Here is a 26,488-nt window from a genome sequence, read left to right on the forward strand (position 1 = left end):
TACATTGCATCCATACATCATGTACATTTTTACTTTTTTCCTCTTTATCAATTGCATATATAGATTAGATAGCATATACAATACACAGTATACAGTGTATAGAAGTACTAGTACAATTAGAAAATAGGATGCAACATGCCTCAACGGCTTACAAACAATATTAATCCATCTGCACTCTCACAATTCTAGTGGGGCTAATCGAGCATTTCCATCGATCTCTGCTATTCTCCATTGGCGATGAGGAATAGGACTCCTTGTCGTTTCGATTTCGCGCTGTACGGTAAACCGCAGACTATCTATCGTTAGAGGACCTCGACGATCCGATAAGATTGTTCCATAGTCAATACATGAGGAGGACTTGGGTGTTCTTTGGATATGAGTACCCGTCCGGTCCCCCACTTGATCTGATACATCCTCATTTACTTGTTGATCATACGATCCTCATCGTATTATTTAGTATATATATATGTACATAGTACATATACACTAAGGTTTGCATACAGCCTGGTCTGATTCATCTCAACACCATGCTGTCCCCCTTTGTCATGTCATTCACATATAGAAATGCATTCTTTTAATTTATCTGTATCTTTATAAAAAAACTTCTTCGATTTACATCATCTCGTCAACACCCAAAATCGTCAAAAGAACTCGCTATCTAGTGAAGTAAAACTAACTATCCATATTTACAACTTTTTTCAAAACACTCACTGTTTTCATTTTGATCTATTCTTTGGATACTTCAAGAACGATTCGACCGGCGATCTTACCAGCTTCGAGATCTTCGTAGACGCTGTAACACAAGTCCGGGGGGATCAGCAACAGTATAGTGGGGCAACATGCAGTCGGGTAAGTGAACAGGATCTAACACTCACTCTTTAAGATCTTTGAGTTGTTTTTGTTCAAAGATAACCTTTACTTTACCAGCCGCAGCGATGTCAAGGGCTTCGACGGCATCTTGTCTCGTACCGACGTAAGAACCTTGGATTCTAATCGATTTGAACACGGTCCAGAAGGCATTGGCACCCATCTCAGCGTCTGGCATACCGACACAAACCAATGTACCACCTTCTCTCAAGTACTGGATAGCCTGGGTGTATCCGGACTTGTGAGCGGCAGTGACGAGAGCGGCGTGAGGTCCAAGACCACCTGTAGCGGCCTTGACATCCGCGACGAGGTCTTTGGAAGTCTTGAAATCTACCCATGCGTCTGCACCGAGGGATTTGACCATTTTCTCTTTGGCGGCTCCGGTATCGATAGCGACGACCTTGAGACCAGCTGCTTTGGCACTGCAGGTGAAAACAGTATCAGTAAGTCCTGGATAGAGTGTAGAGGTGTACAGGGCTGGAAGAAAATACTCGCTATTGAACGGCCAAGTGACCCAACCCACCACCAGCACCTGGAAGAGCTACCCAATCACCTGATTTGGTGTTGGACACCTTCAATCCTTTGTAGGTGGTTACACCGGCACATAAGATGGAGGCGGCACCGGCAGAGTCAAGCTCTTTAGGGATGGGTGTAACGTGGTTGGTATAGGAGACGACGTATTCGGAGAAAGTACCATCGACGGTATATCCGGAGAGTTTTACGTTGGGACAGTCTAAATGATGTGAAGTATTACGTCAGATGATTGGTGTTAGCGTGGGAATAACATGCTTAATCCCTAACGGCAGCGGACGATGATACAGTACTTACTCATTTCGAAACCTCTTCTACAGAATTCACAGTTCAGACAAGAGTCTGCCATCCACTTGATACCGACTCGATCACCAAGTTTGACGGGGGAGTTGGGCGTGTTGTCACCGATAGCTACAATGGTACCTACACCTTCGTGTCCACCGATCAATGGGTTCATAGGTTTGACTGGCCAATCACCCTGTTTGGCATGTAAGTCGGTATGACATACACCTGTATGAGAGATGTGGACGAGACATTCTCCAGGCTTGAGATCTTTAGCTTGTTTGACGGGATGTTGTTCTCTGATTTCAAGATCGGATCCTATGGCTGGTACGACCGCGGCGACTTGGGTGAAGGGAATGCTGAATCCTTGTAAGGTCGACATGGTTTTATGTGATGTGGTGAAGTTTCTTTTGAAGAGGTTGTTTGTGTTGTATGTATGCGTGGTCTTGTTGTTGTTGTTGTTGTTGTTGTTGTTGTTGTTAAGGGTTGATGAACTGAAAGGAAGAGATGCAGATGATGATCGAAGTAGGTTGTTATATATGGTGGAAGCTGGGAAAGAATGCGAGTGGACCGTCGGAAGTGAGCGGATTATTGAACCGGTCGACATCGTACACTCGTTTTGGATGGGGATTTTTTTATTTGGTAATTTAGTTTGACACTCGGCTATTATCGTTCCTCTCAGCTATCAACTTAGGTAACTTGGAGTGGGAAAATCAAACAAGGCTCTAGCGTATTCGGACTATGAGATACGTTGCTTTTGGCTTGGTAAACGAGGATTGGAGAGAAGGAACAGGAAGAAAGTTTATGAAATCGACTGGTAGGTAGATGAGTGATAGTTGTTATGTTGGAGATAAGAGAATAAATATATCATCAATGCATCCCCTTGCCTTAATCGGTCATCTCGATATTTATGCCTACAACATGCATAGGTCAATTTGTAATGATGGCCGCTTATGTACTTCCGGATTTGTTATACATCACATAATCTGTAGAAGTAGTGGTATAGAAATTGTTAGACCCTAACGATGGACCTCTTTTCAATGGTGGTTAAGCCCCTTCTGCTGGACAACCCTCAGAGGAGAGGAGAAACTCACAGAGCGACGGGTGCAGAGGGAGAACGATCAAACGGATAAGGAATGTTAGCTGAGTTTGAGGAATGTTGATATATCATCAATATTCAGGGTCACGGTTCTATCTAGGTAGGATTAGGAAAAAGGCGGCTAAGGAATGATTACATAACCACCGATATATGAGTAAGACGGAATCAAATGATTACGAGTAGGTTGATTAAAATATCATTTTATCCGCAAATCGCAAGAATCGCCAAACGCATAGCGGCAGTTTCCCTTCGTTGCGATCCGATGCGGACCTTCATTCACTCGACCTTTGATCATCGCGATCTTTGTTCTTGTTCTTTTACGGCACAGGCACACCTTGTCCCGTGACTGTACCATCGCATCGCAGTTACAATACCACCCATCGTATAGCCGTGTTCGCTTGCAGGTGTGTCGATTAGCCATGGTATGGATCACATACCCGATAACACGGTGATGTTCGGATGAATCACGACGCACCGGTTGTATCAAACGCTATTCTTTCCGAATCCATCTTGGACTTCCACGTCCATAAAGTAATGACGTGGAACATGTTATCCCACGTGGATATTTTCAAAGTTGCCTTTCGAAGTCGAAGAGAGATGAAAGACGAAGAGCGACAACATGTGCTATAATTATAGATAGTTGCTGAAACCAGCTCAAAGCACCTCACATGTATCATAGATGATCACACTATCCAGATGGGGCTTCACCAGGCCTATCTCCCTCCCTTCGTGCTCCTACAGCTTCAGGAGGTATGCTACAAAGACGAAGGCGATAAAAGGTGAAGAAGAATGGGAGACGGTTATAGGATTGGAGATTCATGCTCAGCTGAAAACTGGTAGAAAGTTATTTTCGCGTGAGTAATAACGCAAACCATTATCCTGAAGTACACTCGCTCATCCTTAGTGACGTGATAGCCGCTTCGACCTCGTACGGCGAAGTACCGAACACCAACGTCAATTTACATGATGCTGCTTTCCCCGGTACTTTACCTGTGAGCGTGCTTCATGTTTCCGGGTGTCTGGAATGACATAAACTGATAGAAGCTCTCGGCAGGTCCTTGATCTGCATGCGGTGAGATTGTCGCTGATCACTGCTCTGGCGCTGAATTGTCAGGTCGTAAGTCAACTAAACCTAGTTCGAGAAACTGAAATTCGAAGCTGATGTTATTTGATCCGCCCACAGAATCGACGTTCAACATTCGATAGGAAACATTACTTCTATCATGATATACCGGCGTCATATCAGATAACGCAGCATTACAGTGAGTAACCATCCCGTTTAGCTCATCATACGAGCTTCCTTCGAAAAAGTTGCTGATCTGATCACGATTAGATCCACTCGCGAGGAATGGTAAATTGCAGATATCGCAAGGTGAGAACAATGTCAAGAGAACTTTTGATGTGGGGATACATCAATTGCAGATCGAACAGGTAAGATAGTCGCCGTACTTGACACTCGCATCATATAGCTATGTTAATTAATCTTCTGTGCGCTTATAGGATACAGCTAAGAGTCAGACTGTTGGAGACAATACACTCGTCGATCTCAATAGAGCAGCAACAGGATTGATGGAGATTGTCACTGAACCAGATATGAGGTCAGCTTTTTTTGTTATGATCGTTTAACCTAATGCAGGCTAAAGCTGACTTATTTTGATACGTGTTAATAGATCAGCAGAAGAAGCCGGTGCGTTTGTCAGGAAGTTACAAGGTCTACTTAGAAGATTAGGATCAGGTGATGGTGATATGGAGAAGGTAGGTCTTCCACGATGCATTCGATAGCATCGAGGATTCAAAGCTGACTGAGCTTTGTTGTCAAATAGGGTAATTTGAGAGTAGACGTAAATGTCTCCGTCCATCGATATGGTACACCTTTCGGAACGAGATGCGAAATTAAGAATATCAATTCAGTCAGGTTCCTACAAGCTGCTATAGGTGAGTTCTTACAGGCCATATGGCTGTTAAGAACATGACTAATGTATCTTGCTGTATCATATCATGAAGAGTCAGAGCGACGCCGACATATACAACATTATGTCACATCACCCACCACGCCTATCCAGCAAGAGACGAGGGGATTGAACGAATTGACTCTAGAGACGTTCTCTCTGAGATCAAAAGAGGAAGCTATGGATTATAGATATATGCCTGATTCCAACTTACCTGCTGTGGTCATTGATCCCGTGAGTTTGGTCGTATTCTGACTATCTAATCACATTCAAGTTGCGCAAGGTTCACTAGTCACTGAGTCGATGGTTTTCTGCGTTATCTCAGGAGTACCTCTCCAGGTTGAGAACCGAATTACCAGAAATGCCATGGCAAGTTGTCAAGCGATTGACTGACACGTACGGCGTCCAAAAGAGAGATGTGGAGACGTTGATTGGATTAGACGAGTCTGGGTTCGAGGGTATACGGTATTATGAGGATGTAATTGGGCAAGGAGAAGACAAGAAAACTGCTAAGAAATCTATGAACTGGTGAGTGACACAGATTTACCATCCTTCTACATGATCCTTTCGATCATGTCCAACTCATATCTCTCCAGAATGCCCTTTCAGGAACGATTCTAATACCCCAATATCCAATCACATAGGATCGTTCATGAACTCCTCGGTCAAATTGGAAAATTATCCATTCCCTGGTCACCCACTCTCATACCGTCATCATTGATGCGGGAGATGGTACTGATGATTGAAGATGGTAGAATAACAGGAACGACTGGAAAATCAATTATAAAACATCTCATCTCTGCCCCCGCTCCTTCTGTCTCGACCAAGGAGGTGTCTCTTCAAGATGTACTATCGAATTTAGGGATTAACATCAATGAGATTAACGAATCATCGATTGATATCAAGACGTTATGTCAACAAGCTATAAGCAACCAACCTAAATCCGTTGCAGATTATAAGAAAGGGAATGAAAAAGTTATAATGAGGTTGATAGGTGAGGTTATGAAGTTGAGTAAAGGTACGGCGGACGCTAGAAAAGTGAAAGAAGAGTTGGTAGAGCTGTTGAAGGAATGAACGTGAACATACACCATATAAGATTTGTACATGTCTGTGTGTGAATGGAGCTTTGTCTCTCGGTGGACCGGTAGAGATGAGTACGGAATATCATATTGATCACTCAATGCAATGTATAAACTATGTACAGCTTTTTCCCTTGAACTCACATCTTACAACATATGAAACACTTTGCAATTCGGAGGATCCACGATATCAAATTCTAAGATCTAGCTGCTATCGCAGCACTCTTCCAAAATACCTCATGATCCCCATTCTCTCCATGCTCGTTCCATCTTTTCGACAATGCTCGCATAACTTCACCATGGGATGAACCGGGCATAGATGATTTGGCGTATTTCATGTTGGCTTTCAAGTACACTACAACACCTGGACGTTAGCCTGTGCTTACTGAAAAGTCAATGGATCAACGAAGGTAGTAAAAGCAAAAAATTCTTTCACTTTTCCCTCAAGGTGAGAAAGGAGTGACTCACCTTGGAATGCAGATGCAGTTTTTTGTTTTGTTTCAAAGAGAGGTACGAGTGTACCTTTACATATTCCGCAAGTATGTTTAGTCGTATCGATAGCTATATCATAAAGAGATTTTTATCAATATTTCAACGAGCAACTACGATGTGAAACTCAACTCACATTTGGAATGTCGTTTGTATCTGCAACAAGGATTGCCCAAGGAATATAGGTCAGCAGGAATCAAACGTTGACCACGCCCAAAGTTGGAACATAAGAAGGAGATCACTTACATTCTTCCACATCGATCACTGGAACATTTCCATTGATATTTATATTCTATCTGATAAGCGTGGGTGGTCTATGAAATAGTAAAATCTGAATCAGCAAATTCTCTCTTGACCGTACTACGTGATGTATCAACTCACCGTAACTTGAATATCTTTCCTTGCAAGCATGACTTTCCTTCCCCTAATTGTACGTGATATAAGTATGGGGGGATCCTGGGATCCTTTCAGAAAATCCGGGGGAGGTAAACTTAGACTTACCATGATTTGAATTTCCTCCCGTGAGGATTCTTAAATTCGTTACTGATCACCCATGTAGCCACTACGCCGGATTCCATAAAGAATATCAGCTCATGATTATCTTTGACCGAAGATTGCGAGGCGGGAAGCTGACTCACAGTGACACATCTCGTGAGCTACAGTGTTGAGTATTTGTTCTGCGAAGCCGCACCAGAACAAAGATCATTATCAATATTCAATCCATCACTCATTTCCCGGAGTATTGCGATAAGAGGTGGATGTGAAGTGATTTATTCGATATTGATCAAAACTCACTTTCACCAGTCAATACTTTCTCACTCAATTCAATCCAATGATCCTTCTTACTTTCCCCATTCTTCGTAATTCTACAAATCCATCATATCAGCAAACCTATCGCCTTGGATCTTGATTGGATAGCTGATCTTGAAATTGAACTTACCGTTTGATCCTCGCCACTCCAGCAGTAGTTAACAGCCTATTATTCCATTCTACCCTGGCCCCAACACCTTTCATACCCAATCTATTTTCGAAGACCTTCTCATCTAACTCTTTAAATATCGAATTGGCTATTCGTGTCCGTTCTTCTATCCAAGCTTTGTTTGAAAACAATGATTTATCCGATTTACCTTTATTAGAAATGATATTTTTCTTCTTATTACTCTTCCTACCATCATCTGAATCACGGTGATCAGAATCGGAGTCGGAATCGGAAGAAGCAATTACCAATTGACTTATATCTGGTATCCATAAAGGTGTATCACTCTTATCATTAGGCGTCTTATTGGTTTCAGGCGGTGGTGGAGAGAGAATCTCAAATCCATCACTATCGCTGTCTTCCTCTGACCCACTTCTTATCGCTTCTTCACTCTGATATACCTCCTCATTGTCATCATCTTCGTCTTGGTCACTGGCTGAAGTCTCCTCCTCCTCAGAATCATAATCATCATCCACAATAAAATCCCTCAACGATCCCATAGTATCTTCCTCCTCTTCGTATACCTCTTCCTCAGAGTCGTTCTTGTCGTACGCTTGTTCCTCTATGAACCTCAATGCGGCAGGTTTACCTCTTGTCTTGCGCACTGACGAAGGACTGGGAGCAGTAGAGGGAAAATTGGGAAGGACACGTTGGTAAGTGGATGGTTCAGCTTCAGAGTCAGACTCGGACTCGGACACTACCACTCTGCGTTTACCTGGTGTACGTCTTGGAGTGGGGTTCCATATTACTGATTCGTCAGAATCGGATTCGACGATTATAGGAGTGGTTGATCGGGGATTAGGGGAACGACTGAGGGCCTCTGCAGGGGAGGGAGAAGTTGGATCATTATTGAGGGGTTTGGTTGAGGGTGATGAAGGTCCAGGAGAGCTACAATGAGCAATGATGCCGTTAGTCTTTCAGATATACGATGTTTGAATGGGTGATTGGTGGATATCTTACAATTGTGATGTTCCATCGACATCTTCCTCCTCTACGTCTACACAAATCACTTCCTTGGTACCTGAAGCAATGTCATCATCCAATCTCAGATTGCCTCTACAAAACATATGTCAGAATTCTGTCTCAAGTACTACAGACAGTCAACTTACAGATCCAATGATTCCATCAAGTCGACCTGCTCCTGTTCCTCTTGCTCTTCATGACCTATCTGAGCGTCGTCTACCCCATCATCCACAATCTCGGCGGCAACATTCTCCTCTTCGTAGATTTTAGCAGGCGTATCAATAAACCTCAACCCTTTCAACTTCTTTCCCGGAGTTTTGACTTTAAGAGAGGAGAATTCCACTCTTTTCAATGGAGAAGGGGCGAAGTTGGTTTCCTTCCTAGGTGTTAATGGGATTTTACCAAATGTCATCTGGGGTATGGAAGGGCCTATAGAAAAAATGTCAGTCATGCTTCTTAAAATTTTATGCCACGTACAACTCCGTAGACAGGTTAACACATACCGGGTGAGCAGGAAGGAGATACGCTCTGATCCTTTTTCGTCTTCAACGACGTTTGCTTTATTTCTACAAGCTTTACCTCATCGTCCGATTCTGAATCGGAAATGATCCTGAGTCGAGATCTGTTCGAAGTACGTGACATTAGGGCTGTGATGTTAAGCAATTGAAATAGTATGAAAAACAAGACACCAACATTGATGATCTAGATGGTCGATGTTTTGATCAGATGTCACACTTTTGTACAGTATTTTGTTTATCTTTCAACCTCGAGAGAAAACCAGTCGCGTGGATGGTCCCATCTTTGAATGGGAATTGATTCCGTCGGAAACGAAACGGACAAAACAAACAAGTCAAAATCAAGATCGTCCATTTTTTTGCATTGCATCTCTTCGACAAGCTATCAACAATACCAACGATTATAATGGGTACATCAGATATCCCAGGATACGGGATGCAAGCAGAAGAGGAACCTCAGACAGATTAATCCTTCGGATCCTCACACTTCTGAAAGTCATTCAAGCAGCATCGTCATCTTGATCAGCTCGTCTCTCGGCAATTGCAACAGCTCTCGAATCTCGTCTCGCATCTGCGATAGGTGCAAGATAAAGAACAGTGTCAGCAGGCATGAACTTCTATATTCCATTGAAAGATCATGAGAGCTTCTCACTGGGAGTATGTTTGTACGCCTATAATATCGTATACATCCGGATCAATTATTCACTGTCATTCTTTCGGAAGATGAAACTATCACTCACATAATACTTATTATAATCGCATTGCACTTCTGTCAACCCTGCCAACTTGGATGCCGAAGTGCAAACACAACTGGTCTGACCAGGGTAGATCTCGGTCTAAGAAGAACAACGCATCAACTTCTGGACTTTGGCGTTGGCTTGAGGAAATGGGGGGAACTGACGGGTCTAGCAATTGCAATTTCATTAGGTTTACATCTATCCAAACATGCTTTGAATGAGTCCGTTGGAGTTTGAGTCGAACCTTGAGGAGGCGAAGAATAACATCGAAGGAAATTCCAATTAGATTTGATAAGGTTATACTGTGAGTGAATCAAAATCTGGTATTATCTCTCTGTCCTTCAATCTTGATAGACACAGATACAGTGAAGACAGTATGAACAAGTCGGCACTACATTTACTCACCTGCATCTGACCATTACATTTACCCGGTCCACCAGGCATATACTCGGCAGCAGGTGGAGGATACTTGTAACATACACAATCCATATTGGGTTTATGGGTGTAGTAAGTGTATGAACGTTGTTTACAGATGTTCTGTAAGTCGTACATTGCAATACAACGAGAAGAACGAATAAAACCGAAATCATGTTAGCGAAACTGATATGGTACTGGGTATACCTCTGAGGAGAAACAACGGCCAGGGTACGGACGTACAATGGAAGACTGTGTATGGGAACTGAATACTCACATAACAGAAATCTGGTCGATGGACTTGGAAAGTCAATTCAACTTCGTTCAACTCATCTCCACATCCAATGAAGAGATTATCAGCGGAGATGAAGTTGATAATTGACAATATGGCGATAAGGTATGATACGATCACTGAGTGAAGGAGGACCATTACGAGAGGATGGGGGATAAGTTGTGACGTGAGTTAGTTCTGGATAATCTGAGGAAGATACGGTAAAGTGTGATTGGTTTGTGAAGAAGTGGTATTGGAAAGTGGGCATGAAGGTGAGTCCACCCGACCCTTTATATACCCTTTTTCCAGGACATCAAAGTATAGCAGACGTCGTGGAGAAGTAACGACGATGCTGATGCTGATGCTGATGTTCATGTTCATGTAATCCCGCAGCATCCCCCAAAGATCATTCTTACCCATGACATATCCTATCATCAAAAACGTCAAAAGGGTACTGGAAGTCATGAGGTTCTTGCTTCTTCTGCGGTATATCAAGTATGATTCCCGATAATTATACCGTTACTGATGAGGGTATTGATGCTTCTTCAAAAGCTGTGATATTTCAGCCTATCCATTCGGGCGCGGGACACCGAACAGAATCAGAAGCACGATACTGTATCGACCTATGAGTTGGTAAGTAGATGATGAGATGATCTGTTTTGATTACGATACCACCTCAAGGGCGATCTACTCATGATTGCTTCACTATTCTGCTACATCGCTCTTTAAGAGCGACGAAAGTCGTGTTTCGCTATCACGGTGTCTTCGATGCGAGCTACATCCGATAAAGTGATCAGTGGTCATATCGGCATATGGCAGTGGGAATACACTAATACTGCGAGTCGATGGTCTCAAGGCGATGTTACTTGCATTAGAAGACGTGTTGTAGTCGACCTCACCATGACCCACCAGCATCGAAGACGCCGTACCACGTCATCAACTTATCAAAAGAAGTATTGCAGATCAATGTGTATGCATGGATATGTGACTAATCACCAACCCTCGAATACGGCAGGTATCATCGATCATACCATTGCTTTCCACCATCACGACCCAAGATGGACGTGTCGTTTGGATGAGGTGTGCAGATCGACGCATTGACAAATTGATCATGTTCAAAAATGCATGTATTGTCTGATTCGTCCGATATTGACTATTATCCAGCTATTGATCACTGACTACCACTGAGATTGCATTAAATATAGGGCTCTACTCGTAAGTTATTATAGGAATATATTTGTGTGTGGGAAGAACCAAAATCATTAAGGAAACAAATTGTAAATCGTCAATACCGAAAGAAGAGTGAAGGAAAAGACGAAGAAAAGGAGATGAAGGAACTTTGTTTTAACCACAAATCAAATGTCCTTTTCATGTACCGTTTGTGCTGTGTTATGCCGTGTGCGGTGCTTGGTCGATTAGTATGGACCAGGGGGGTTGAAAGCTTGTCTTTGAGCGATTGCTAATGCTCTTAAAGCACGTTTCGCGGTAGGGACCGGAGCTACAAATTTATAAGCAGAGGAAGTCAGCTGGACACATCAAGTTATACTGTAGCCAGTATCCAAATTTAACGCACTAGGAGTGTGGGAGAATACCTAAAGAACAGATACAGAATCTAGTTTCAGATCGACACACTAACAGATAGACAAATAGGTTTCTAAGGGAAGTTCGAACTCACATAATACTTTTCCAAATCGCATTCTGTCTCTTCCATCCCATCCAGATCATGCTCCCCACAGCACACGCAATTTGTCTGGCCAGGAAAAATACCAGTCTGATCAAATTAAGGTCAGACAAACAAGCGATAGGGATTTCGGGATCAGTATCCAAGATAAGGAAAGTGATGGACGTACCGGTCTAGCAATAGCTATCTGTTGAGGTGCACACCCATCCATACAAGCTTTGAATGAATCGGAAGGAATCTCAGTCATATTGCTTTGAGGAGATTTATAACATTTTTGAAAATTCCAATTAGACTTGATCAAATTATACTAATGTAAGCAAGATAAGAATTTATCGTCAGCCCAACGGGTCAGATCGAAGTTATATGATGAGATTGAATGGGAAAGGGAGGGAAGGGAAGGGATGACTCACTTGTAATTGACCATTGCAGTTATCGGGAGTACCAGGCATATATTCCGCTGCGGGAGGTGGATAGAGGTAACATACACATTGACCCATTTGTTCCTTGTGAGTGTAATAGGTGTAAGATTTGGATTTACACATGTTCTAAAAACGTGATAATCAGCACCACATATCGAAAAGGTAAGCAAACCATGGGTGATTGATTGATTGTGGAGTAGGAAAATTGTAAAGGATCACTCACATAACATACACTCTTATAGGGAGTTGTAAATATCATTTCATAATTTACCACTTCGAATCCACATCCGATGAACAGATTATCACATTTGACCAGTTGAACGAGCTGGATGACCATGAGGAGGAAGAAGGAAAGGTGAGATATCATCTTGCGATTGAATGGTTGATCGAGGGATGGTAGAGGGAGAAGCGTCGGCGTTGGTAACCTATCTACGAAATGAGGGAAATCGATCGAGTATTTTGAGGAAGATGATGGATCAACGAAAGATGTGGGAGTGAGTATTCAGTATATATTATATGATAAATTATAGGTATCAAGGATTTGATGTATTATAGGATTTTTAGTACCGCACTATCTTGATTGATGATGAGAGAGAGAAGAAGAGAAACGATCGATCAGCATGTTGATGGTAGGGTATATATATATAGTGATTCTCACTATCTTTAAGTCGGTTCTCATTGTCGTTCTTTTGATGAGAGACAGAGAGAGAGACAGTGTCAGCATCAAAGACAGGGTGACTTGTATCAACGCCTTCTCTCAAAGGAAAAGCTGTGCATCAAAATACAAAATACATCAATGGTATGGTTAAGACTAGTCTTGGTGTTAGTGTCAGTGTTGATGGCGAGTGGGCGAGTCATGCACACGCTGATCCACTTTAGACATGCGCACGGACTGATTCGATTCCATCACATGAACGGACATCGATCGTCTCAACTGCGAAAGAGTGTACGTATACTGAGTCACATGGTCGATGTCGATATCGAGTGTGATGAACGATGGATGGTGAGAGACGAGTGATGAGTGACATGTAAAAATGATTGAGGAATGAGGTTGCAAGTGTAAAACAACGTTGTATACTCCTGGTCCATCTTTGCTTCGACCAACATTGCTAAAAGATCATGTTCAGGGAGGCTGTACACGATGTGACCTACATCAAGATTACTCAGACACGAGGTATCAACGCCACCGTGCACTCGAGCTTTCCATCCGACGGTCGTACTCTGTTGGACACGTGTGCTGCGTTGATCGTTCATATACCTCTCTCTGTCTCAGAAAAGTGATTACATCAGCCCATCAGCCTTTCTCTCAACGAGCTTAAAGCTAAAGAAGATCAGTCTCACTCTGTTCGCTCGCACAGGCACCAATCAATGGGAGACATCACAGTACAGGATCGGTGAGAGCGGACAGGCTGAGTTCAAATTTCGGATTTCGGATCATTCAGTATCTCTTGGTTCGGACGAGAGGAAGAGCGTGACACTTTAGTACAGTACTGTACAGTACATGCTCTTATCAACCTTACTACCTCAGGTATGAACACGTCTGAACTATTGCCAATATACAACAATCACTTCGCATTCTGCACACCCACTCCTTTTTAATCAACTTCCATCTTGGCCTGTCCTTGTCCTTCCAAACCCCACACTGTCTTCTTTTCTATGAATACAACCTCCTGTTCCTCCAATACCAATCCACCACCTTCAATTTCTCTTGATCTCTTTCGGAATTGTTTGATGGTCGATAAACTCTCTTCAGCTTCTTCTTCTCCGTGGCCATCCGGTCGAGCAACTGTGATAAGTGAACTTTCTATCTGAGGAGTCGTAATTGATTCTTCCCATTTACTGCATTATCAAACAAGATCAATCCATCAACACTGATTCCTACGCCACGAAGAAGCAATCTGATGATCGTGAAGTGAACAACTCACGGTGGATCGAATAACCATGTCCTACTCGCTCCTTTCTTATTAAACACCCTGCTCAACTTCGATTTCTTCCTCTTCAGCTCTTTCTCATTCGCATTTTCATCATCGTATCCCTTATCCGCATGACCATTTTCGACCTTCTTGCCATTCGGTAGATATCCTTTCAACGGATCGTCCATTCCCAACTCTCTCAATACCCGCCATTTCAATTCTCTCGCCAAGGCTTCTGGATCCTTGATCAATTCATGAGGTATCCTATCCCAAACCAATTTCTTCGAACGTTCTTCTTTATCTGGATTGTGCAGGATCGAAATTTGGTTCAGGAGAAAATCACATAGATGGATTAATTGCGAGAGGACACGGGCATGCAGGGGATTGGTGGAGTTGGGTGTGGTAGATCGAGGTCGATAAGCCCGTAGTTGTCGTAATTGACTGTTATACCGTTCGGCTACGAACCAGCATAATCTATAACAGATCATTGAGAAAGTTATGACATTAGATGAGCCGTCAACTTCTCATGAATAAGATGGGAAGAGAACAACTCACCTTTCGAACATTGGGAATCTGAACCTTTGAGGCACCTTCGTATCGATCTCAATCTGTCTCAATCTCAATTCTTTGAGAGATGACGGGGTCAGACCATCTCTGTTAACGCGGTGGATTTGAGGGCGGAAATACTCACCAGTGTCGATATCGTATGAATGTATGAAATTCCCTCCGAATACTATAGAATCCATCGGAGTGTACTGTTCAAGTAACAAGTCACGATTTTCAGTACGAGCGACCCACATAATTGATGCAACGCTCGACTCACCACAGCATGTATGTATCCCGCGGGTATTATCCTGTAATCGTCATCAGCTGTTTTCCTCACACCGACAGCAGGTAGCACTCACATCGTATCACCCGCGTGCAAAACTACCTTCCTCACCTCATCGCACATATCAGGTAACCACGTATCCTGTTGTCTTTCAAATGATCCTGACCCTTAACGGGACTTATCTATCAGCTCTTGTGCTACACCCCCTCCGGCTGACGATGGTCCACCACTTACAGCTGGCGTACGCCTTGAGATTCTCTGTCGTTGGTCGGATGAAATAGAAGACCTAGAAATGGCATATGGCATTTAAGCTGAACTGCTCCGGCGGCGCATTTCACTTGGCTTACCTTCGATCCAGTATGTATCGTGTAGTAGACTGAGCTAGCTGCAAAATCCACATGCCAATCCTATACGATAAAATCAGCAGATTGAGCGGAAGTGACGACTATATGGAGGCTACTTACCGTCCAAGCACCTTTCATCCCCATCTATTCATCGCCAAACGTGAGCTTACTTACTCTGTACCATTCAGTATAACAGTAGTAAAAAAAGCTCACTAAGCAATATAGTTGTACCTTCGGATAAGGTGCTTTAGTCTTCCCTTTCAGACCTTCCAACTCCTCGTTTGCTCCAACACCGTTAACATTCTCTTTGATATCTCCACCATTTATTGAGATGCCTTCATCCGGTATAGGCGTCGACATAGATTTCTCCCTTTCCTTTTCTTTACCTTTCCCGCCAATCGAGAAGTTCCAATAATTATCCACCCAATCTATCTCTCTCACTATACTAGGTGGTTTGACCTTTTTCGCTAATTCCGTGTCGGATATTTCTAACGATATGATATTATATACTTTCTTTCGCGTCGTACTAGACGACGACGAAGAGGAGGAAGAAGGGGGATGAAGGTAATCTGCCCATTTTTGTAATGTCCACTGAGAAGATTGCTGGGAAGATACATCTGATTACGTAGTGAGTCCAAAATGAGCTTATAATCTGGGACGACTAACATTGACAATGAGAACAATTTTTCTCGACTCAACTCACCAATCACATCCACCATCCTCTTTGGTCCAACCAATTTAGCTACATCCTGTACCGTCAAATCCTTTCCCGGTATCTGTCCACCCATACTTGTAAATCCACCGTTCTCAGGTCTGACAATTATCGGTTCTCTCTCTGGACCGTAAAACATTGTAGGCGGGTATTCCTGCTTGGTGTCAGATGGGGAATCAAGCCATGACCGAGAAAGAAGACTTCCAGGTACACTTTTATATTCGGCTAAACATACAATAAGTCAAATCAAGTCAAATTGGCATTGAATTCGATGATGGATAGAGAATAATTTGGACTTACCATCTAAAATTACTCTACCGTATTTGCCCGGATCGGATATCAGGTCTAACCATTGATTCGTTGGTGTAGCAATTGAGTTATTCAAATTATGATAATCCAACTGTTTCACGTTCCTCTTCGGTCTACCTTCGTTCGTTGACCCTTCGCCTCCTTCTACCGTGCTAGATGGTGTCGCTCGACTTGCCCCATCTTCTATAACACCAGCATGGTGATGATGATGCTCTCGCTTTTGATCTGGTTGTTCATTTGTCGATCCCCTCTTTTGACCATTTATACTCGTACGAGCTCTCTTGGGTTGTTGGCCGTTCTGAACGAGGGATAATGAACTTGCCGATCGCTTGGGTTTGGAAGTCTCAAAAGGTGGTACGCCCTTTTTCAGCGTTGCTTTGAGAGGATGACGAGGTGGTCGTGGATTGGAAGGCGACGAGGCTCGAGCGATACATGTGTAGCAGTACCTGTGATATTGAAAACAAGTCATGAGGTATCGATACGATCTGTATTATACAATTGGGATGAAGTCTAGGACCCACCATCGGTCGATCCATTGAGGCCAATTGAACCATGCCCCACCTTCCTCTTTCCTTTTTCCCTCTACCTCCTTGAGGATTTCGTCTGGAACCGTCGATCTGACCTTCTCATCTCCTAAGAAGAGGCAGGCTGAATGATACCACGTATCGCATTTCGTACATGCCATCCAAATCAATTCTACCTCCGATGGTTCTGACCCAGGTTGTGAAGGTGGACCGGTGATCTTGCATAGAGGACAAGTCTCCTGTTCTTGCTCGGGTATAATGATTTGTGAGGTGTCTTTGTCCTCATGAGTGTCTGTGTTAGTTTGCTGGTCACTCATCGTGATCGTTTGCTATAGACTAGATAGGTCCAGGCATAAGTATATGTGAACGATATACAACTGAGAGGAGGTCATAAACGGTCAACAACACAATTGAGCCGAGATCCGATCAGTGATCGTCGTGTCTGTTTACGTAACTCAGACCAACAGCGGCAACCAGCATTAATCTCACAACTACGTCTAGAGCAATCTCAGCTTGTAGGTCTCCCGTATACCTCTATCCATCTCCCATCCATATCATCAACATCATCAACATCCTCCAAGCTCCCAAAATAGCCTACGAAAGACTCAACACACGAGTCTCCCCATATTTTATCCACCCTTCTCATTCCAAGCAACTTTATGCCCTCATCTCCTCCAATCGATTTACAACTCACATCGTCAGCAAATATCGAACCAGTCGATCAAGTCAATCCAGAGGGTATCCACATCCACGATGAGCTCGACTTACTACCCACCACACCATTAAGGGTACTGCCTCGTAAAATCCCCCACTCCAAGCCTAAGAAAATAGTCTCAAAATGGAAAGGTAAAAGAGCTAGAGATCTGACTTTGACAGATGAAGGAGAATGGTATGTCTCCGAGAGACGTGCTTCTATATTGAATTTGACTGACGAGAAAATATTCATTGGGTCTTAGTCCTTTACTTAATCTACCTGAAGACCTGATACACACCTTGCTATCTCGTATACCGCCTCGAGATCTGACGAGACTGGCTCAAACGTGTAAAGATCTATATGAGGAATTGGAAGATGAATCAATTTGGAGACAAAGTTATGTGAACAGGTTTCTGTACGACGGAGCGGCTAGAGATATCAGAGCAAAGGAAGATGTCAAGATATTGGTTCAAGGATGTCTGAATACCGGTGGAAGAGGCTGGAAGAGGGAAGCATTGAACAGAGAAGCTATGATTAAGTGAGCTATCCAACATAAGGTACAGTAGCTCTCACTAATGACCCGGGCTCATCTGTTTTCAGTCGATGGACGGAATCCAAAGCAAGTATGGTAATCCACACACCGCCTACGGGACTTGTACATTCTTTATCACTATCTTACCCCCCTTTCATACCTGCTCCATCGAAATCTTTAGTTGTGGGCAAAAACCATCAAACGCCCACTAAAGGTAAAGCGTCTCCAATTCTCTTAGCGACGACACCTCAATCCGCAAATACCGAACCATCAAGCTCGACGCTTCCTTCGACTCCCGGCGGTGAAGTCAATTCACCTACTCCGGCAAAATTGACCCATCGTCAGAAATACGAAGCTATTCTGGCTGCTACTACCAGACCACCCCCTCATGTGCTTAGCGCTTCGTTAGTGAATGGTGGAGTAGTAAGAAGTGACCCAATTAGTGGTAAAGTCTCGAAAGGATTCTGGGGTCCAGGCAGAGATGGTTAGTGAAAATGTATTCTGTATGTATATTGCGTAAATCATCAGCTGATTTTCTCGATGAATGTGAATATAGCAAATTTCCACCTTCGACCTCATCTTGATCCCACGGCCGAACCTTCCTCTTTGGTTCTACCAACCCGCAGCCAAAGCTTCATCCTTTGGGGTCTACGTACCGGCTCATGTGTCCATACAACCGTCCAGTCACGACACCACGCAACTCACGGTGGACGTGCATCCTCTATCAACGTGTATTCGGAATTCCCCGACTCGCACCATGGGGAGATAATTGACATTTGGGCTCCCGAACACCGGTCCCTTGCTCCCGAATCGTTGAGATGGGTCACTGGAGGTGAAGATGGTAGAGTCAAATTATGGCAATTCCATCCAGGTACTGGATCAAGATCAGGTAAACGGACACCTAACGAAGCTATTCCTGCATCCATACAATGCTTGTTCACCTCGGATGTTTCAGATCAACCTTTTGAGAATAGGTCGGAAGCTTCGAAAAGACGCCAGAATGGTAGACCCGATCCGATCATCCTGGCGAGGTATGATACGAAATGTGATGTTGTCTGTGGAGTGACAACGGACGGAGACCTACGAGTCTGGTTCTCAGCTTCAAAACAACCACAGGAAGTGCGAGTGGACGTCGGTGCAGAAGAAATAGAAGGAGGAGTGAAGATTTTGAGCTTGGATGCGAAGAGGAATGCCAACGAGGACGTTGTCGCTCAGGTTCTAATACATCATCGAAGATCTCCGATCATTACTCGTTACGACATCACCTCTGCTGGTGATGTGGAGACCAGGGAATTTGGAACTCCGACCGGATCGTCGATAACAGCTATTCATACCTCCTTTCAACCCACTAAACCGATCTCAGCTCCATCGAGTGGAAATAGCATGTCAGCGAAGATAGTTACCCCTGGCGAGACTCCCGAAACAGCTTCGCCAGCAGTCGAAGAAGTCGATCCAGTCCCGATTTCGAGCCCAAATACCGTACATACTGATAGTGGATATGGAAGGTTTATCATGGCAGGTGATGAGACGGGATATGTACATATCTGGTCGTGGGATGTGGTTCAAGAAACAAGACGTAATCAGACTCCTATTAAATCTTGGGAAGCCATGAATGGAAAAATCACAGCCCTGGATTATTCTTGCGGATTGATTGCTGTGGGAAGGTAACTCAAAATTCCTTTTCCCTTTCGATGGCTTTTCCAGCTGACATCACATGTTGATCAGTTTCGATGGCTATATCAAGGTATTTGATCCATTGCCATATCCGCCTCATCTGTTGCGAACATTCCATGCATCTCGACTTACTCCTGGAGAGTCACTTGTAGCAGCCTCGGAAGAACCTGATGCTAGATGGTATACGGTAAACAAGGTGATATTGGAGAATGACCTTGTGGTCGCTAGTATAGGTAGGAAGGTGTTTGCCTGGCGAGCAGGTTCAGGTAAAGGGAGACAAGGAGGTAAAGAAAGTGGATGGCGGAGGACGAGTGGATCGAGAGGTGATGGTAAAGGAAGTTCAAGGGGATTGGGTGAGACAGCTATCTCTATACTGTTTTAGGTGCATGACAGGCTAATCCATTGGGTCATGATAGATATGAAAGCTATACATCGAGCTGCTGTAGACGATCATTCCGACCTTGAATCTCCGTCAACCAAAACCAGCCGTATAACCTCGAGACATGAGGCAAGGGAAGTACAAGCTATGGAAGATATGGGATTAGACGGTGATGATGCTTTACAATATGCTTTGATGCTCTCGATGGAAGAACGGGGTAGTGCAAGTAAAGAGCCACGTGGCGACGATGATCAGTGGGAAGAGAACGAGCTGGATACTGCTCAAGGATCAAGTGGGACTTCCACTGCGTTTGGAGAGCAAGATGAGATGGACGAAGAAACTAGAGAAGCTATAAGACAAGTTGAAGCATTCAAGAAACAGGAAGAAGATGAGTTGAATAAGGTATTGGAGATGATCAGATTGTCTGAAGAACGGGATGGTAGTTAGACAGAATGACGTCGATGCATCATCATGCAATTGCAAGTCCTGTACGAACCCTCTAACCTTCCACAAGAGAAGAATCTTGCAATCCCGGCCCCGGGTCTGGAGATCTGTGAATATGGTCAGGTTGACCGATCCCCTCGTTCTCGTTCATCTCTCATATCTGATATCCCTGAGACAACGTACAATAATCGAATACATGCATGATTGACGAGACGAACGAGGGGTTCGGTCCGATAACAAGCTTATGACCGCCGGCTAAAACCTAATTTCTATTTTTAGGAACACTCACTCGTGACTTCAAGATAACCTCGGCGATCGGACATTTGATTTGGACACCCAGCGACTTTCGCGGAGATGGTCCAGTACTACCATTCTGCGTCTGTGGCTTGAAATCGTATCTCCATGTTGGGGTGATTGATCGATCATTTGTCTTCTGGTCGAAAGAGCATAGATCATCATCCTGAGTCAGCTGCATACAGGATGTCACTCAAAACTCTCGATTCGGGCCCGATGTCATTCCCCTTGATGGGTATATATATATAAAGCTCTGTTTACGAACGAGATGTAGATCCCATAACAGCATCAACTCACACCTCACCTCCCTTCCTCTCGAAAGGATTCAACCTTTGTTCTAGACTAATATCGAGATCATCACTCACTATGAAAGTATTCATCACCGGTGCGTCAGGATGGGTAGGTAGTCACGTCGTACCCGAATTACAAAAACATGGACATACAATAACAGCTATAGCTAGATCTGATGATTCTGTAAGTAATTTGTCTGCTTCACCGATCATACTTCCCTGTCTTAAGTAGATATCAAATCGGTACTGACCTTGTCTGTCATTACGTGTAGGCCGCTGCACTCGAGAAACAAGGTGTGAAAGTGATCAGAGCAGGATTGGAAGATGTGGATATCCTCCACTCTTCAGCTAAAGAAGCCGATGCCGTCATTCATCTGGCATATATTCATGATTTCTCGGATTATGGTGGTAAACCCGCTCAAGGTGAGTAGGGGGTTTCCTCCTTTTCTTAGAATCACACGCAGTATATGCCTCAAGATCACGACCTATACAGACATATACAAACTCTCCTTCTCATACTCTGTATCGTACTCGTAGCTGATATACCCATTGGACATCATAGTCGATTTCGCTGCCATTCGAGCTATGGCCTCCGCCCTGGAAGGAACCAACAAGCCCTTTGTCGGTACAGGTGGAGCACTAGGTTTGGCCGAGCCTCAAACGGAGAACGAGTCAAGTGCCTTTGGCGGACCTCGAAAAGCCGCTGAGGACATAGCATTTTCCTTCACTTCCAAAGGTGTTCGACCGATTGTCGTGAGACTCTCCCCTACCACTCATGGAGAGGGCGATCACGGTTTCATCGCTCACTTGGTCCAATGTGCTCGGGACTCAGGTTATTCGGCCTATGTCAAAGATTCTAAGATTAGATGGTCAGCTGTTCACGTTGATGATGCTGCTGTATTATACAGATTGGCGATCGAGAAGGATCTACCTGGTGGAACCATCTTACATGGTGTGGCTGAGTCGGGAATACCCTTCAGCACGATTACCAAGAAGATTGGAGATCAATTAGGTTTCGAGACAAAAGAATTGGAAGACGAGGATGAGATAAAAAAACATTTCAAATGGATGGCATTCCTCTTGAACTTTGATTGTAATGCCTCGAGCAAGATTACGAGGGAGAAGACGGGGTGGGAACCTAAAGGTAAAGGTTTGTTGGAAGATATCGGAACTGGTAAATACTTTGTATAAATCCTTCTCAGGCAGTAATCAATAGCTACTTAGGTAAATCGAAGAAGGATATTGAAAGTATTCGTAGTCAGTCATATATCTTGTCGATGAGTGAAGGGTGGCTGGTGGACATATGCAGTGTTTGGAAAGCCACCATATATGATTGACCAAGGGGATCCCCATCAACATCGTGATCATGATCTGCGATAGGTAATTTAGGTCATTCATGAATTACATTAAAAGGCATTTCGCAAACATGTCCATACTATTCAAGGCGAATTGAAAGCACCAATATCGTCCAAAGGGCATAATAGTCCAGTCAGATAGTATACCAGAATATTGAAGTCATGTGTCATGTCTCAAAAAAAAGTCATAAATAGTCCATTCGCATTTGCTCTTAGTCAACATATCCCGTTCGACGGAGCATCTGATGCTTGATATGGTTGAGCGATTCGAAACTTCAAAAGGGAAAAAGTGGGGAAACGACCGTTCGTTTGTTAGGTCCAATAGCGTTCCTGTCTTGGCCAGCACAGAGCTACACAAATGCGGAGTACCAGATGAGATCAGTCAAGTGCTTTTGAAGAACGGCCTACACAGAAGTACTCACATTACTCCAGCTACTTGGACGAGCAGCATTGTTCTGTATATCTTGAGGTCTCACTATGAGAGCGCCAAGCTTTTACAGCCCAAATATGGGCTATTTAGTATATTCCTTGTTGAATTTACACCATTCACAAGGTATTTCACTCACTTTACCTTGGGCGAGATGCCATCCAATATGGCAATGCAGCGTCCATACCCCCGGATTATCCGTTCTAATCCTCAATACAGCGTAAGACAATCCAGGGATCCAAAGTGTATCCCTTCTGAGGGGATTGGACACTCTGATATTCATCCCTTTGACCTGTTCTGCGGTGACATTCCCAGCACCCCGTTTGACAACCTGGAAATCGTTACCGTGTATATGAAATGGGTGATCTATGGGATCTAAGTTGTTGATCACGGTATCCATATACCCGTCCTCCCAGACCATCACGGTGGAGACGTAAGGTCGATCGAAAGTACCTTCTCGCTCTACAATCTCTAGAATTGGGTCATTAATGATATTCTGCGAGGAGACGTTGTTGACCGCCTGCGAGGTATGGAAGCAAGTACAAACAATGAGCGCTAAATGTGTTTCGGCTTGATGGTGCCGACTAGTCTGGCAAGCACTCACGAATCCAGTGAGCTGTTGCCCGTTGAATAGAGTCCATACACCGAATTGACTCGAGAAGGAATGTGTAAAGATCGTCTTTTCATAAGCATCTTTAGCTATTCGAGGGCTACGACACAGTTCCCAGCAATCAGCAAAGCCCCTGAAACCACTCGGAAGGCCACCGAAAGCTCACTATAGAGAATAGTCTTCATCAAGATCCCGACAAGGTTGGTCGGATCCTCCTAGATCAGGCCTACAAGGGTAGATTGAGTGATAATGCATTTCAGCTGAAATGTATTTTAGATTATTTCTTCAGCTCACCAAGACTTGGTATTTGGCCATGTTCCGTTGTTCCCTCCCGTTCCCGCTTGACCTTGCTCATCGGAATACGTGATGACCCCCAGAGCCCACTGTGGGGAAGCCGTAGCCTGACAGACAGTAGCTTGATTGACTCTCAACCAAAATTTGTCACCTGCCTTCCCCTTATTCGTGTCGATGATCACAGAGTATCTCTGTGCCTCCGAAATCGGCAATTCATGGATGGTAGGTCCCCACACCGCCGTAGAGTCAGCTTCCACTACCTCGAGCTCGTGGCCATCTATTGATACTCTGAGATGCGAATGGGAAGCTGTATTGATAAATCTGAGTCGGACCCTTTTGTCGGTTGGGAGGGGTATTTCAGGTCGGGCTGGCGGATCGCATGATGCACCACTGGGATAGAGGACACTCGAACAGTTGGCTTCTCCCTAAACAATGAGATCGAACAAAGAGTGATATGCCAGTGTAAGCGTCCTTCCATACATATCATTTGTAAAGCATTGTCACGAACTCACAATTCCGTTGATCAAAATTGTATCGGGCTCAGGAGAGGCGACAGTCTGTTTGATCACGAGGTCCAGCTCAACTCACATCACGTGAAAGAAAGATTAATGACATACCCCTCTATATCCTGCTGACGAGATCAAACCATTTACAATGACTTCAGCTCGGTCATGCCTGCATACATCTCCACCTCAGTTTCCCTCCGCTACGGTACGGACACCTCGATGGATACTCACCACCAGTCACCTACTAGCACAATCCTATCTTCATCGTAATCTTGTCCCCTTTTAAGTGGCTCTTGTGTATCATGGACAATTAACCTACATTGGCTGTTAGCCTCTACTCAATTACCATCTCCACATTCTCCGAGGCGTTTTTTATCTGTTGCGACTTACGGTCCGTATATACCCTCTTGAAGATCATTACTGTAATGCGAGTGCCACCAATATGTACCGCCTTGATTGGTGACTGGAAACTCGTAGGTAAAGCTTCCCCCAGGTGGGATGGGACACTACAATACAGTACGAGAGTTTCATAAGAGGTTGGCTCATATTGACTCAGTACACAGACTAGACTTGAAACCCACTTGAGTCATTCCTGGAACTCCGTCCATGTAGCTAGTCCCATTCTGAGTTAATCCGTGCCAATCTAAGAGGCGATACGACACATTGTTCAGTCAAATATAAAACTGTGCAGTGTTTATCCCCAGCCAGGTTGTGAATCACGCACGTATAGCTTGAGGTGTTCCGAGATTATTTTGAACATGCACGACCAAAGTATCACCTTGATTGACCTCGATCAACGGCCCTGGGAATTGTCCATTCACAGTGTAAATTCGACGGGTGTAACCATCGGGATTGGCATTTGTCGTGCTGAAAGTGTATGCGTTATCACAGGTCAGCCGGATTTGCCATATAGTACCATAGTTGAGTGAAAATCTTCGAAGGGGAGTATGGGTCAAGGATTCCTTACTCAATATCAAACCAGTATTCCCTCGTCCTCTGGAGCGATTCACCCCCAAACAGAATATTCCACAATCAGCCTGATGAGTACCACACGATCTGGGAAGGAGGTGTGAACATACGGGCACATTGGTAATTTCGAAATCACTTGAAAGTATGTAACTGTCAGGATTGAAGTAAGCCTGATTCCCTCTTTTCCCAATATCGATGTCGCGTTGTCTATTCAGTACAATATCAAGTTGTCAAATCAATCTCCCCCTCCATTTGCGATGTGGAAGAAATACTGTGCACATGATTTCGACTGATTCACCGTACTCACCTGCCATGTCTTTGGTTGGGTACGATAAATCCACGAGTTGACGTCAGGAAGCGACATACTAGCAGAAGAATGAGGAAGCTCGACATCTTGGGTGCAATTCAAAAACCTTTAGTCCATGCGCAGAATTGTAGAGAGGAATGAATAGCAGAGTCAGTTTGCGTTAAGTTATATAGATTGCAAAATACATTCGCGGTAGTTACCAACATGAGAAGAAGGATTGGACCTAATTCCTGCAATGTTTCTTTCTTCATCTTCGTCCCGTTAGAGTGAGACACCTGCACAGATGTCCAGTGAACGTGAGGTACCTCGGGAGCGGGATGCAGCCGGCGTCAATGCAAATCATAATCCCAGTCATCTAGAGGATCCAATGATAAGGATACAAAACCATATCATAATCCCCAAGGGTGTAAGTACCTTGAAACATCAGTAAGGGGAGAAGGATAGTGTATCGTATGCATCGTGTCTTTTTTGCACCCTTCTTGTCGGTTTTTCTTTGCTCTTTCTCTTCTTGAGAACCGAGTGTGGGTTCAATGTCATTCACACCAAAGGGTCAACCCGAAACCTACCACTCTTTGAGAAACGATTGACTAATCTTCCTTATCATCTTTATTAATGATGAGGGTGAGAGTCGCTTCCCCTCCAGATCTTACTCGCTTGATCTCAATTCCATTTGCATGCGATGTGAACACTAATTATCGTTGGAGTTGTTTTGGTTAGTCCCGTTCCGCCACTTTGCAGTACGTCAATGTTCCATCCCAGTCCCAAGGTTCAAAGATCATGTGATGTTTTGCACTACAGCTCAATCGTGCA

At 44.0% G+C, this 26,488-nt stretch overlaps 9 protein-coding genes across 9 annotated transcripts; 3 read left to right on the forward strand and 6 right to left on the reverse strand.

The window, feature by feature from the left end:
* Positions 1-726: 726 nt before the first annotated feature.
* I203_104965 (uncharacterized protein) lies at positions 727-2,062 on the reverse strand (the record flags this gene model as incomplete). The annotated part of the gene is made up of 4 exons (XM_065517658.1): positions 727-793; positions 876-1,289; positions 1,363-1,600; positions 1,696-2,062. 4 exons carry the CDS (start codon positions 2,060-2,062, stop codon positions 727-729), a joined length of 1,086 nt encoding a protein of 361 aa, XP_065374476.1.
* A 1,396-nt stretch (positions 2,063-3,458) lies between these two features.
* On the forward strand, positions 3,459-5,802 carry I203_104966 (aspartyl/glutamyl-tRNA(Asn/Gln) amidotransferase, B subunit; the record flags this gene model as incomplete). Its single annotated transcript, XM_065517659.1, has 11 exons — positions 3,459-3,633; positions 3,695-3,771; positions 3,834-3,896; positions 3,963-4,041; positions 4,113-4,210; positions 4,280-4,377; positions 4,450-4,534; positions 4,603-4,714; positions 4,784-4,962; positions 5,054-5,256; positions 5,373-5,802. The coding sequence occupies 11 exons, from the start codon at positions 3,459-3,461 to the stop codon at positions 5,800-5,802; spliced, it is 1,599 nt and encodes a 532-aa protein (XP_065374477.1).
* Positions 5,803-6,004: 202 nt separating this feature from the next.
* Positions 6,005-8,877, reverse strand: I203_104967 (uncharacterized protein; the record flags this gene model as incomplete). The annotated part of the gene is made up of 12 exons (XM_019143452.1): positions 6,005-6,162; positions 6,276-6,368; positions 6,433-6,452; positions 6,543-6,610; positions 6,678-6,720; positions 6,798-6,858; positions 6,935-6,973; positions 7,092-7,162; positions 7,237-8,160; positions 8,233-8,328; positions 8,382-8,664; positions 8,739-8,877. The coding sequence occupies 12 exons, from the start codon at positions 8,875-8,877 to the stop codon at positions 6,005-6,007; spliced, it is 1,995 nt and encodes a 664-aa protein (XP_019006501.1).
* Positions 8,878-9,250: 373 nt separating this feature from the next.
* On the reverse strand, positions 9,251-10,331 carry I203_104968 (uncharacterized protein; the record flags this gene model as incomplete). The annotated part of the gene is made up of 6 exons (XM_065517660.1): positions 9,251-9,321; positions 9,403-9,421; positions 9,491-9,586; positions 9,652-9,789; positions 9,893-10,024; positions 10,179-10,331. The coding sequence occupies 6 exons, from the start codon at positions 10,329-10,331 to the stop codon at positions 9,251-9,253; spliced, it is 609 nt and encodes a 202-aa protein (XP_065374478.1).
* Positions 10,332-11,587: 1,256 nt separating this feature from the next.
* I203_104969 (uncharacterized protein) lies at positions 11,588-12,639 on the reverse strand (the record flags this gene model as incomplete). The annotated part of the gene is made up of 6 exons (XM_019143450.2): positions 11,588-11,670; positions 11,746-11,764; positions 11,848-11,943; positions 12,023-12,160; positions 12,264-12,398; positions 12,496-12,639. 6 exons carry the CDS (start codon positions 12,637-12,639, stop codon positions 11,588-11,590), a joined length of 615 nt encoding a protein of 204 aa, XP_019006499.2.
* Positions 12,640-13,867: 1,228 nt separating this feature from the next.
* On the reverse strand, positions 13,868-17,220 carry I203_104970 (uncharacterized protein; the record flags this gene model as incomplete). Its single annotated transcript, XM_065517661.1, has 13 exons — positions 13,868-14,111; positions 14,198-14,659; positions 14,741-14,810; positions 14,877-14,940; positions 15,009-15,039; positions 15,091-15,181; positions 15,249-15,300; positions 15,362-15,421; positions 15,479-15,502; positions 15,572-15,975; positions 16,062-16,295; positions 16,371-16,825; positions 16,901-17,220. The coding sequence occupies 13 exons, from the start codon at positions 17,218-17,220 to the stop codon at positions 13,868-13,870; spliced, it is 2,511 nt and encodes an 836-aa protein (XP_065374479.1).
* Positions 17,221-17,562: 342 nt separating this feature from the next.
* I203_104971 (uncharacterized protein) lies at positions 17,563-20,629 on the forward strand (the record flags this gene model as incomplete). The annotated part of the gene is made up of 6 exons (XM_019143448.1): positions 17,563-17,792; positions 17,860-18,135; positions 18,198-18,613; positions 18,686-19,793; positions 19,855-20,156; positions 20,220-20,629. 6 exons carry the CDS (start codon positions 17,563-17,565, stop codon positions 20,627-20,629), a joined length of 2,742 nt encoding a protein of 913 aa, XP_019006497.1.
* Positions 20,630-21,286: 657 nt separating this feature from the next.
* On the forward strand, positions 21,287-22,401 carry I203_104972 (uncharacterized protein; the record flags this gene model as incomplete). Its single annotated transcript, XM_019143447.1, has 3 exons — positions 21,287-21,394; positions 21,483-21,633; positions 21,773-22,401. The coding sequence occupies 3 exons, from the start codon at positions 21,287-21,289 to the stop codon at positions 22,399-22,401; spliced, it is 888 nt and encodes a 295-aa protein (XP_019006496.1).
* Positions 22,402-22,840: 439 nt separating this feature from the next.
* Positions 22,841-25,764, reverse strand: I203_104973 (uncharacterized protein; the record flags this gene model as incomplete). The annotated part of the gene is made up of 15 exons (XM_065517662.1): positions 22,841-22,915; positions 22,988-23,056; positions 23,132-23,512; positions 23,597-23,702; positions 23,769-23,828; positions 23,897-24,321; positions 24,409-24,453; positions 24,514-24,571; positions 24,634-24,717; positions 24,793-24,908; positions 24,984-25,045; positions 25,127-25,269; positions 25,370-25,398; positions 25,482-25,578; positions 25,679-25,764. The coding sequence occupies 15 exons, from the start codon at positions 25,762-25,764 to the stop codon at positions 22,841-22,843; spliced, it is 1,836 nt and encodes a 611-aa protein (XP_065374480.1).
* Between the last annotated feature and the right edge of the window lie 724 nt (positions 25,765-26,488).

Source organism: Kwoniella mangroviensis (assembly GCF_000507465.2).
Source record: "Kwoniella mangroviensis CBS 8507 chromosome 1 map unlocalized Ctg01, whole genome shotgun sequence".
NCBI classification, from domain to species: domain Eukaryota; kingdom Fungi; phylum Basidiomycota; class Tremellomycetes; order Tremellales; family Cryptococcaceae; genus Kwoniella; species Kwoniella mangrovensis.